Source organism: Mytilus californianus, unplaced genomic scaffold (genome assembly GCF_021869535.1).
Source record: "Mytilus californianus isolate M0D057914Y unplaced genomic scaffold, xbMytCali1.0.p SCAF_9, whole genome shotgun sequence".
In the NCBI taxonomy this organism is placed as follows: domain Eukaryota; kingdom Metazoa; phylum Mollusca; class Bivalvia; order Mytilida; family Mytilidae; genus Mytilus; species Mytilus californianus.
This window is the reverse complement of record NW_026262745.1, coordinates 40,995,261-41,007,373: the sequence shown is the minus strand read 5'-3', so window position 1 is coordinate 41,007,373 and position 12,113 is coordinate 40,995,261. Positions and strand designations below refer to the sequence as shown.

General features: G+C 31.2%; 1 protein-coding gene across 4 annotated transcripts in view; it reads left to right on the top strand.

The window, feature by feature from the left end:
- Positions 1–11,382, top strand: part of LOC127716171 (centrosomal protein of 83 kDa-like) — a 57,838-nt gene extending 46,456 nt beyond the window's left edge. For all 4 annotated transcript variants that reach the window (XM_052222291.1, XM_052222293.1, XM_052222290.1 and 1 more), the window contains exons 3-10: positions 120–251; positions 1,183–1,304; positions 3,764–4,021; positions 4,449–4,511; positions 4,841–4,981; positions 5,676–5,945; positions 6,564–6,797; positions 7,277–11,382. In XM_052222291.1, the coding sequence (XP_052078251.1) occupies positions 120–251; positions 1,183–1,304; positions 3,764–4,021; positions 4,449–4,511; positions 4,841–4,981; positions 5,676–5,945; positions 6,564–6,797; positions 7,277–7,529 (1,473 nt within the window). In that variant the 3' untranslated portion in view covers positions 7,530–11,382. The remainder of the gene's footprint in view (positions 1–119; positions 252–1,182; positions 1,305–3,763; positions 4,022–4,448; positions 4,512–4,840; positions 4,982–5,675; positions 5,946–6,563; positions 6,798–7,276) is intronic.
- Positions 11,383–12,113: the final 731 nt, after the last annotated feature.

Sequence of the window (12,113 nt, the reverse complement as noted above, 5' to 3'; positions counted from 1 at the left end):
GAAAAAAGTTTTAATACCATAATAATGCGTCTGCCCTTATCCCTTTTCAAATTATTTTGAATTAAATAACTCTGCATTTTAAAATAAATACATTGTGATACTTGTATATAATTTTGCAGATTCAGAATGATGAAGGATCCGCCCTTGAAGTTAAACAGACACTTGTAGGATTGGAAAAAGCTTTAAAAAAGGAGGGTTTATTCAAAAATGTTAAAGGACTTTTTGTTGGAATGAAGAAAGAATTTCTCTCTGTAAGTATTTTCTGAATAGTGTTTCACACGACGAAATATCGAACTAAAATAAAAATGATAATTATAATTCAATAGTAATCGATGTTCACTGCTAGGATATCAGATTATTTGACTATATGTGTATTTGAGTTACACATATAAGTCTTAAAAATACTGAGACATTCAGGGGTTTTGTTTGTTTATTTTATTCGTTGCCTAGCAAAAACCATTATTGTTTGAGAAATAATGATGAACAAATCCTTGTTAAGTTAATGTTTATCGTCGTCATCGTAATATCATGTCATTGTGCTGTGCAGAAACTCAGAACTCCTCAAGTTAAAGAGTTTATACGTACCGATTTCTTTGTGTATTTGGTGATGTCTTATGGTTAGACAACAGAAATTACATGTATTAATCCGCCATTGCAACATGCCTAATCACTATATGACTTTATTCTGAAAAGAGCAACAGGACGGTGTCATATGAGCACTTACTGCAGACCCGTCCTGAGTATCTGAGTCTCCCGGTTTTAGTGGGGTTGTTGTTGCTACAATGTATGTGTAATACTGTTTTGTTTTGATTTGTCTTTTCGTCGTTTTTTTACCATGGTGTCGTCTGTTTTACTGGACTTGTGATTTTTGATTGCCCGCTTGGTATCTTCTCTGTCCTTTTTACGAGTATTAAAATTTAACCTTAAAATAAAACTTTCCATTTTTCTAGAAAACCTCCAAATGAACATTTCTAAAAATAATGAGATGTAGTTTGAATGTCAATGAAGCACCCTTATAGATCAAAAGGCAAAGACATTATATAGTCATTGTAAATCCTTCGACAATGAACAAAATCCAATGCCTGATTTATACAAGAACATTAAACAAAAACCAAACCACACAAAATAATGATGAGAGGAAGATTTTATATTTTTCTACATGAAAATGTATCATTTTTGTAGTCTCCCTCTGGGAAACCACAACCTCTTCTAGACTTAGATGCACTTGATGATGATGAGAAAAAAGAAAATAGAAGTCGTGTTCCAACAGCAGTCACTCACCGACCAGAGACGAAGCCTCCTGCGTAAGTATATGTATATCAAAATTACAAAAAGGTACTGGCGGTCATCTGCTCTAGGATATAGAATTTTATATAATTAATGCAATTAAGACATTTTATTTCTTCTACAAGGTAAAACGCAATCTTTGAACACATATAAGTTTTCTCCCTAACTTTTGGTACATGTTTTATAACTGTACCCGTTGGCTCTTTTGTTTTATGACGCAATGCAAGATCTTCCTTAGTGCTAATAAGTCAAGGACAATTTATGCCATGCTATACTCTTGTGAACAAATATATAAGAGCTTTTACAAAGAAGAATTATCACAAAGTGAAACATCTGCAGCGTAACAAATAAAAGTCAGGTGAAGTTGCCTAATTATGTCAAACAATAGTTATGAATGAACATGACTTTGGAACTTTTACATAACCATTAATTGATTAAACTTTGTCAAAAGAAAGACATAAATTTAATACAGTGCATTATGCAATTATCAGAGCGTCAACTGGAAAATGCAGGTTGTTCATTGTATTGGGTTTTCCTATCTGTGTATTGAATCAGATTGTCTTTCAGTCTTATTCATTCAAGATTTATAGTCGATGACAGCCGTAACAAAACTTATGAAATTAACCGCAAATGTCCACTCATCTAGCACATGATTATTAAGAATAATGTTTAATTGAATAAATTAACGTAATTACGTTTGCTTGAAAGCAAATTAGATTTTGGTCATTTTTTTCCGTTTTCCGACTTACATGCGTCATAGACATGATAGATTAATGACAAGGACATCTGGCATAGAACATTAACTACTCTGTGTCTTAAATCCAATACATTTCTATAGAAAAAAAAGCTTTAGGATCCGAACTGCTTAAGTACAGTGATATATTTTGGCTTTTGTGTCCGAGTGGTTCCTTCGCACTTATTCTTACCTTTCTCTAAACAGAGGACGAAACTGACTTTGCATGTTTAAAAAGATCTCCTAAAAATCCTCAGGCATAAGTTAATTTAACGTAGATATTTGTATATCTTTACGAAACCAGATTCATATGAGGCGATTAGTTATAAATACTCCGTTCACCAAAGATTATTTTTTTGAACTTCATTTTGAATGAACAATAAATCACAAGATAACATTAAAATAAGGAGATGTGGTATGATATGATTGCCAATGAGACAATTATGCACCAAATCCAAATGAGGTAGATTTTAACAACTACAGATATAGATCACAGTACGACCTTCGAATTGTTTTCCAATTGTCGTTACCACAATCCCGTCCTCTTTTCCTCGATTGTGACATAGATATAAGAAGATGTGGTATGAGTGCCAATGAGACAACTCTCCATTCAAGTCAAAATTTATAAAAGTAAACCATTATAGGTCAAAGTATGGTCTTCAACACGGAGTCTTGGCTCACACCGAACAGCAGGCTATAAAGGGCCCCAAAAATTACTAGTGCAAAAGCATTCAAACGGGAAAACCAACGGTCTAATCTATATAAAAAACGAGAAACACGTATGAACCACATCAACAAACGACAACTACTGAACATCAGATTCCTGACTTAGGACAGGTGCAAACAATTGCAGCGGGTTTAAACGTTTTAATGGTACCAAACATTCACCCTTTTTCTGAAACAATAATGTAACATCACAACATAGACATCACCGAATGAGACTTGTCATCGAATTTGTACTTGCATGAGCAACATGACGGTTGCCACCTGTACAGCTGAAACTGTTTACCCTTCCGGTTTTTGTTAAGGCTCATGTTGGTCAATGTTTAGTTTTCTATGCAGTGTTTTGTTGACCTTTTCGTCTACTTGTTGTTTTTTGTTGTTTTGCCATGGCGTTATCCGTTTTCTTTCGACTTTGGCGTTTTGAATATCCCCTAATATCTTCCGCCTCTTTTTTTTCAAATAGTCAACGATGCATGCTCCATTGTTCCCATCATCTTTGGTTTAAAGTATCACTGTAGTGTAAATGGAATAATTTGAATAAAAAAACATTAGATTTTGATTGAGTTAGTAAACATTGCACAGTCACCATATATCCGAATGCTCGTCTCCTGTTTCTGTAATGATATTAATGAGTAACCTGTGGCATTTTCTATAACACTCGAAAGGCAATCATGAGATTATTAACTCGTTTATTATTTTATTTTGTGGATATGTTTCCTTTTCCAATTACAAGACAGGTGGAATTTATTTTAACAAATTTTGTAAAAAGAAATAGAATATACCAAAGAAAAAAATTATACTACAATGTATACTATAATTCTTACTTGAAATGTTGCATCAGACCATTTAGCCAAAATTTAAACAACTCTTTATTGTTCAATGTTTTAAACTGTCGTTTACAATGACACACAATAATGCATATTTTCAGCAAAATAAAGATGTGGCATAAGTGTAAAGGCAGAAGAAATTTTATAATCGATAAAGAACTTTTAATCATGTCAAAAATTTCATTTCTTTTAGACGATATGCAGCAACTGTACATATTGAAGATGTTAAAAGTGTAAACAGAGCCGTAGGAAAACTATTTGTTCATCTTAAGCCTCAAAAAGGCAGTGAGTCTAAGGACGTTACGATGTTGTCAATTCAAGGACGTTCAAGCACAGTCGTAAAAATGAAAGACTTTGATGATTCAAACTTTTCAGACGTCATCAAACGGCTAAAACAGTTTGAAAAGGAACTTAACAGACAAAGGGCTGCGCAACACACCGAAATTATGAGGTAACTTAGCAGTGTTATAATGGATCATGTAAACTTAAGATGATACCAGTCATCCAGGTCTTATTATAATTAGCAGCAAATAAAGACGATGACAAAATTACTAATAATTTCATTCATGAATATGTTGAAGAGACCTTAGTTTATTCTAATATATAGAGGATCAAATGTCATTTTTGGTCCTCTATGGTCTTAAACTTCGTACATTATTTGGCCTTTTAACTTTTTGGATTTGAGCGTCAGTGATGAGTCTTTTGTAGAGGAAACGAGCGTCTGGCGTACGTAATTATAAGCCTGGTGTCTTTGATGACTTTTTCTTGAAATGGATATTTTGGGAATCTCAGATAACATGCTGAGGAAATGAATTAGACGGCTTTAGCAAATATTACATATAAACGTGAAAGATAACATATACATATTTTTTACATAGGTTATCAGACGAAAACCAGGTACTACGAAAATCCATGCAAGATTTGCGGAAAGATCATGACAGGTAGGATGTTATTCTTAATTGATATTTTTTTTCAACAGCACATTTAGCTACACTATAAACTCTTTATTGATGTTCAATGCCTTCCATTGTATCCAATAATGTAATTACAATGAATATCGTTGAAAGTTAGAACAACATTGCTTAAAGCATATCAACTGAAAAATGTGAAAATGTGATATAATTGTAAACGACAACAACGCAAAATACACCAATATATATTGATGCTGGTGGTGTATTTGAAACATTACTACACCTATTAGTACAGCGTATTAATTCGTGTTTATTGATTTCACTCGATAACCAAAACATCAGTATCCTTTCTTTTAAAGAATCAAAGGAACACAGCCAATATCATCGAGGGCCAAAGATAAACAAGTCGCGAGACTTGAACAAAAATTCAGAACTCAGAAGAAAGGAATGGAGGGCAAAATATCAGAAATAGAAAGTGAACTTCAAGTCAGTCTTGAGAAGTAAGTGAAGAACTATATTTTCCGATGTCGCACAGTATGCAGATTTACTTGAGATGTACAATATTTCTAGCAATATTTACCATGTATTTTTCTTTGACTTAAATAGTTTTTTGAAGAATTTAATTATCAGCTATATGCTTTTCTATACATCACATTAATGATTGTCAACTATTTCTGTTTAGAAAAAAACGAAAAGTAAAGTGGTTTAATTTTTGTTATAAACAAAGCATTTGAAGATTTTTTTATTATGTCAATAACAATGTTAGATGATATATACAATCTTATTATATAAAGACTACTTTGAGTAACGCCGATGAGAAAACAAACCAAAGACATACTTTATCATCTAAAGTTTTTACAAAAGGTTCTTCCAAAAATGCAATCGATTTCTGAAACCAGAACCACACTTCCAATGGAGATTAAAATGTAAAAATAGCGCCAACAATTAACAAAATGCCTTATTTTGCACAGACACATAAACACCAAGCAGATTTAAATTGGTTATGCAAGTCGATCATTCTTTATGTGGATCAGTGAAAAAAATAAGAAATCAGTTGAAAATGTGTATCAATCACTTAGTTTAGTCATACCAGTATTGAAAGAAAATATTGGCGCTTCATCAAAGCATGTTTGCAGTTACTGAAAGAAAGTTCTTAGTTTTTCTTTTGTACATTATAAGATACATTTATTTCAGGACGTTGAAAGAAAAAGACCTTCTTGAACAAATGATAATGGATGGAGTAACACGACTGAAAACGGCCATAATCAGTTTACACAAAAAGTTATGTGGCGGTGATGACGATGATAGAGAGATGACGACAATTTCAGAAAAAGATGAAGAAAGCGGAGATGAAGCAGCAGGATCACCCGGACGTGCGATGAGTGTAGACGAACTCATGAAAAACATTTCAAGCATTGAGGATGAAGCACAGACTTTACAGGATCGTAATGATAGCCTTCAGTCGTATGTATCGTTTTCAGAAAACTTATGTAGGAAATTATACTATGTTGATAAAAAAGAACGAAAAATATCGACATGTACTCTTGTCTTGTAAATGCAACATTATGTTATATACTCGTTTTATGCGTTTTTTCGACCAAACATTGTTAAATCGTGTAGCTTAAAGAGGCTTTCTGGGATTAAGTAATAAAGTACCACTCCATTTAAGAATCATGCAAAAGGGAATTCATGGGTGGGAAGTCTATACATTTTTACTTTTTATATTTTTTTCATGATACAAAGTTATATTAAAAACTCATAAGTCGATGACAAATTTGCAACGCCTTGGCAAAAAAAACCCCAAAAAAAAAACAAACCCAAAAGATTTTACAAAACACAATATGGAAAACATAAGATTGAGCAACACTTACTTCACCAAAAACTAGCGGCGATCTCAGGTTTTCCGAAAGACTTAGCATACATATCCTGCTACACATGTGACAACTGTTGTGTTTCTCCTATAAGATACGTTGATAAGTTATATAAATGTATCACACAACAGCGGATTGGTATTTGAATCACAAAACTAATAAACCATCGGTCACGTAAATTTCTGTTTTTTAAAATCTATGGTTCTTTCAGGATAATTAAGGAAAAGGAATCAGAAATTCATCAATTAAGAACAGCTATTACAGATATTTCAAACGAAATTGGGAAAATGCACGGCACAGTTACTCAACTTGAAGGATCAGTTCACCTTAAACATGGTAGAGGTTCAATTGGATCAATTTCAGTTAGCGGACTTGATACAAAAGAGAAAGAATTAGCAATCTCAAAATTGCAACAGGTCAACGCCAGTATTCAACAATATAAAAGGTATGTGTTCTGGTCAAGTATTCATATATCTAGGCAGACTCGCACTTTTTAACAACGAAACAAAATTAAATGTTGATTTGCTTCATCCTTGTTTGAAAGTGAGTAAATCAAAACATCTCCAATCAGTATTTTACTAATGCACAACTTTGAATTTAACGTATACATGATAAGGTTTGGTTTTTACATATTAGAGACTTGACATATAACTGAGTCAATGTATTGCTGTGATCTACGTCGTACATAGCAAACTTGTTATCGTCATTTTGATGGTATGATAAATTCACTGAAATGCTATTTTCGTACTGTATTTTACTGCCGTTTAATATTTTTGATTCGAGCGTCTCTGATGAGTCTTTTGTAGACAAAACGCGTGTCTGGCGTTCACAATTACAAGCCTGGTATCCGTGATGAGTTTTTTCTCACTTTCTATTTGTACAATTATTGAATACAATATTGTAAATGATTATCTTTCTTTTTAGGTTATTACAAGAGGGATCAAAACCGAATCTTAAACCAAAGGATGAAATGCAACCACTTACGTTACAGATAAACAAAATGTATAATGAGTTCAAAAAGGACGTTGAAAGATTTGATTCAGAAAAGAGTGGCTTGAGTATGGACACTTTACTTGAAGAACCTACACAAAGGGATGAAGTGAACGTTATGTTGAAGAAACTCACAAAAATTCAAAAAGCATATAAAGTTTTAAAAGAAAAGGAATCAGAGAAATGAGATGAGAGTCAAGGGTAATATGTGAACAACTCAAATAGTTATATCGTTATGAACAAAACAAAAAATAACACTCTTCCAATAGGCAGTTGTAAGACTATGAGGTATGCGATAGATGACTGAAACAGGAAGGAAAATATAACAAGAATTGAGAACGAACAATTCATCAATGCATAACTATGATACAACATATTCATCAAAGTGTACATTTTACAGAATGAATACATTGTGTTGTTTGTTTGGTAAACAGCATGTCAACTAGATATTTCTAACAATCCTTACTTTTCTTCTAATTGTAATTAAGATATTCGAGAACTGAAGTTCTGATATTTTAATACTGGAGGATAATGTAGGAAGATCATTTTAATATAGTTCAAAATTACAATATATATTCGAACTGCTTTAAAGTGATCTTCCTTGGAATTAAGCCTTTATATGTTCTTCGTATCATCTTTCTCAATACATTATCCTCCAGAATAAATGTAAATAGCAACTTATATGATCAAGATAGACATAAACGACTTATTATGTTCGACAAACTATGAAATGCAATAATTTGTTTTATATAGTAGCTGTTATCGTAGTTATTAAGTATAGAAATGTTTATGAAAGTTATTTGGTAAATGCATTTTCAAAATGCATGCGTTTTTCAATTTGTGAATGCAAATTGGTACAAAGCGACGTTTAAGACATGTGATATATATTGTTTTAAATATTTATTAGCTGCAAATCAAGTTCATATTAATAGAATACCCTATATATATGCATACTGTGATATTTACAAATGCTGGAATACTTCTTATTTTGACCTATGTGTTGAAAAATAAACTATGTATGAATGTTTTAACTTACGATTATGTATATACAGTGCAATACTTCATAAAAGGGCATCATTTTGCTAACATCGACATGTCATTTTCATTTTCCATTTTAAAAAAAGATTCATATTTTAATAATATTGAAAGTTTATATATTATCCATTTATATTATTATCTTTTAGGTATTCAATCAAAAATTGTTTTGAGATTTTGAGATTGGCATTAGTATACAAAACTATGGTCTTATTAGCAGAACTGATTTTTTATGAATGTTTGTAATTGTTAAGCACTAAAACAAGCTTTTTTTTTAAATAATCGTCTTAAAGAGAGTCTTAAATAAACTATAGGAGTTTTACTTTTTGAAAACTTTCGCGTCTTGTTAGAGAAAATTAATGTTAATTTCTTTTCCCAGTGGTGCAGTCAATAAACCTATTATTTCTTTTGAAAGGGAACAGTCATTATTATAAATTGATAAACAATGTTATTTAGAACAAAGCGCTTTCATATTTAAGTCGGGTTTCAATTTCATTTTGCACATATATGCAAGCATGTTTCCTTTTAAGTTTTGAACCGTTACTGTTCGAGTTCAATACTGTTCTTTTTATGTTTCAAAATGTTCAATTTCATCACATTTTTCATGTGTCCTTATAATAAGACGTTTACTACTTTGTAAACTGAAAAATGAGACAAGGATGATGCATGTTATTCTTTAAGCTTTAACAAATTAGAAGAAACCACATAAAAGTTGGTAGCTATTGAGATCGATTTTGAAATAATATGCTTTATTCCTATTCCAAAACTTTTTAACTATATTGAATGTCAAAAGAAACGCAACCCCTACATTTTATAAAAATTCGAACCGACAGATCTTTTCTAGAACGTGATCAATCGTTCTAAGATTTGTATGATTTCTTATGATATGACTACAGTAAATATGCAACATTGTTTTAGAAAGTTTCAATTTTTGTATTTCAACGTTACCGAGATCTATATTTTTCAACAAAAAGAATAAATATTACACTTTTGATTGCAAATTTCCACCATCATGCACCATAATGCAAAGGTTATAAAAAAAGTAATGCAGATAACAATGCATTTGGTCCAGTGTGATAACATTTGGGTGATAATTATTGAGTTTAGATTTTGACACTTTTAGGACAAATCGCAAGTTTATCAACTTAAAATGTTGATACAAGACCAAACTGTCTCCGTACAATGTAGCCAAATGTCTGAAGAATGCATTGAACTAATTTTTATTTTAAAAGGGACCAACAAGGTTTGCTATTTGATGTGTTGCAATTATGTTGGCACTCATATACATGTATATTTTTTAAATTTGTATTGTGTATGTTAACCTGAAGATAGTATTTTTATTTTGTTATCAATAAGAAAACTTTCTTTAGCGTAAAATGCATTGAGATGGTTAAACAATAGAGATCGAGAGATAAATGACGATATATAAGACAATTAAGATGTTTGCTATTTTTCCCGAAAAAAAAAATGTAGACAATAAGGTTGTTGTTCTAATACTTTCAATTGAAATAAATAAGCTTTACTCAATTATGCACTCATCTGCTTGATACATGTGTTGTTTATTTGTGAAAAAAAAATGTCTCTTTATATTTTCACAGACAACAGTCACAAAGTGACTATTTTACATGTTCTCTACTTGTGCTTTTTGTTGTTTGTTTAAATTTACTTAATTGTTTATGTTGTAAACGGATACAGTGGATTAAAATCTATTGTGACATTTTGTCAAAACTTGTGGCTGTGTTATCCTGTAATTAACCAATAATGTTAGTCTATATCCGTTTTCTTTACCGTTATTTATCTCTAGTATGATTCTTGTAATATAAGCTAACGGTAAAAATTAAAATAATTCAGTCAAAGTTCACGTTTGTGCATCCTTTAGCTTAAGCTATATCTATTTCTTGAAAAACGAGGTAATAATCTTTGATTGTAAAAACATAACTTTGGGAGTTTCTTTTAACAGTTTATAGTTTTGAACTAAAGGATAAAATAATATACGCACATTTCAAACATATATCTAAACATATATCTTTTATGGTATTGTCCCTGTACTGTATTTACATTGTATATGTACTTGTAGTAGCTGTTATTTTACCAGCATGTTAATCTATTAATACAACCTCTAAAGTAGGTTGTTAATTGAGTATATTGTTATTTGTTTATGGTGTCGTATCATTTTTTGCAACAGTATTATGGATTTATTAAGTATGCTTTACTATAACTGCGATACAATTTCAATTAAAAATATGTTTCAAAACAGCGGGCATAGTTAAAATAACATAACAAAGTTTAAATAAAGGTAATTTTGAGAACCAATATTTGATAAACGGTAACACTTTATAAAGGTGGCACATCCGAAGTGGTTTTCTGGATTTACCCTCCATAGGATCGTTTAGACCAAAACTTTAAACACAGTCCCTTAGATGCAATTATGCTTGAGGATCTTCATTGAATTTACTGCGAATCAGTTGCTCCTAGTTTGTACTTCATCCTTTTGTGTGTACCATGCTGCAGTTTTAACTAATCTTCATCTTCATAGAGGTATACTTTAATCTAAAGTTTGGACCAGAAATAACATTGTTTATTTAAACAATTACAACCTATACAAAGCATATTTTTGTTTTCAGTGAATCATTTCATCAATCAAAATAACTAGTGTTATCGCTCTTGATTCATGTTTAAATGAATTCCATATTAATAGTAAGTGACGATAACCGTTTAATTTACGAATATCATACTGTACATTTATTGTAAATCGAACACGATTTACATACCACATATAACCTTTTTATTATATTGTAAAATAGAAACATTAAATTATGAAAAATTAACGCTAAATAAATATTGAAATGAAGATTAAGTCTTCTTAAGGAAGATGCTTGATATTTTTCATATTGGCAAGAATGATACAACATGTTTTTTGTATACTTGATTTTTGTATATTTCATCAAAATACATCTATTGATATTTAGGATACGTTACATTGGAATAAAATTATAAACAATGGTCTTCAATTTTTTATTTCTTATTTTCATAAATCAGGCATTCAAAACCAATACAGAGGAGAAGATACAAGGGAACATTCAAAACTCACAGGTCAAAGTAAAACTGACAAAGCCATGTCAAAACACGAAGGACTAAGATATACAACTTGTCCAAAACACTACAAAGAAAACTAAACACTGAGCAACACAAATTTCACAAAACAAAAATGGGGATAATCGGAGGTGCTTCGGATATACCATGTATAATCAGTTCCTGCTATACTATTGTAGAACCCGTCATGTTGATCATTGTCAATACAAATTAGGTAATAAGTCTCATTCGATGATGTCACAACCACAACAAAAGAGGACGGGATTGTAAGCAGTATCCCTCTTTCAAGAAAATCATAATAGAAAATGCAAGCGCTGGAATAGTGTATCAAATTGGAGAAAGATACTCAATATATCTGCATTGTCGGTTCAATAACGTTAATGTAGACAGTTAAAATAGTAAGTAACTTTTGGTGTCTACAGCATATGTGAAGTGTTATTTATTATTTTAAAATTTATATACTGACTTCTCTCTTAGTAATCCCCACCTATGCAAATTATTGTCATTTATTCAGTTTTGGTTTATTATATAATTGTTCAGTCAGTTGTATTATCTCTTTATGGTTTCTGAATAAATGACCTTCATCGAAAATCTTGTGTTAGATATTCTGCAAATGAACTCCATTCCTTGGAGTATTTCCTTC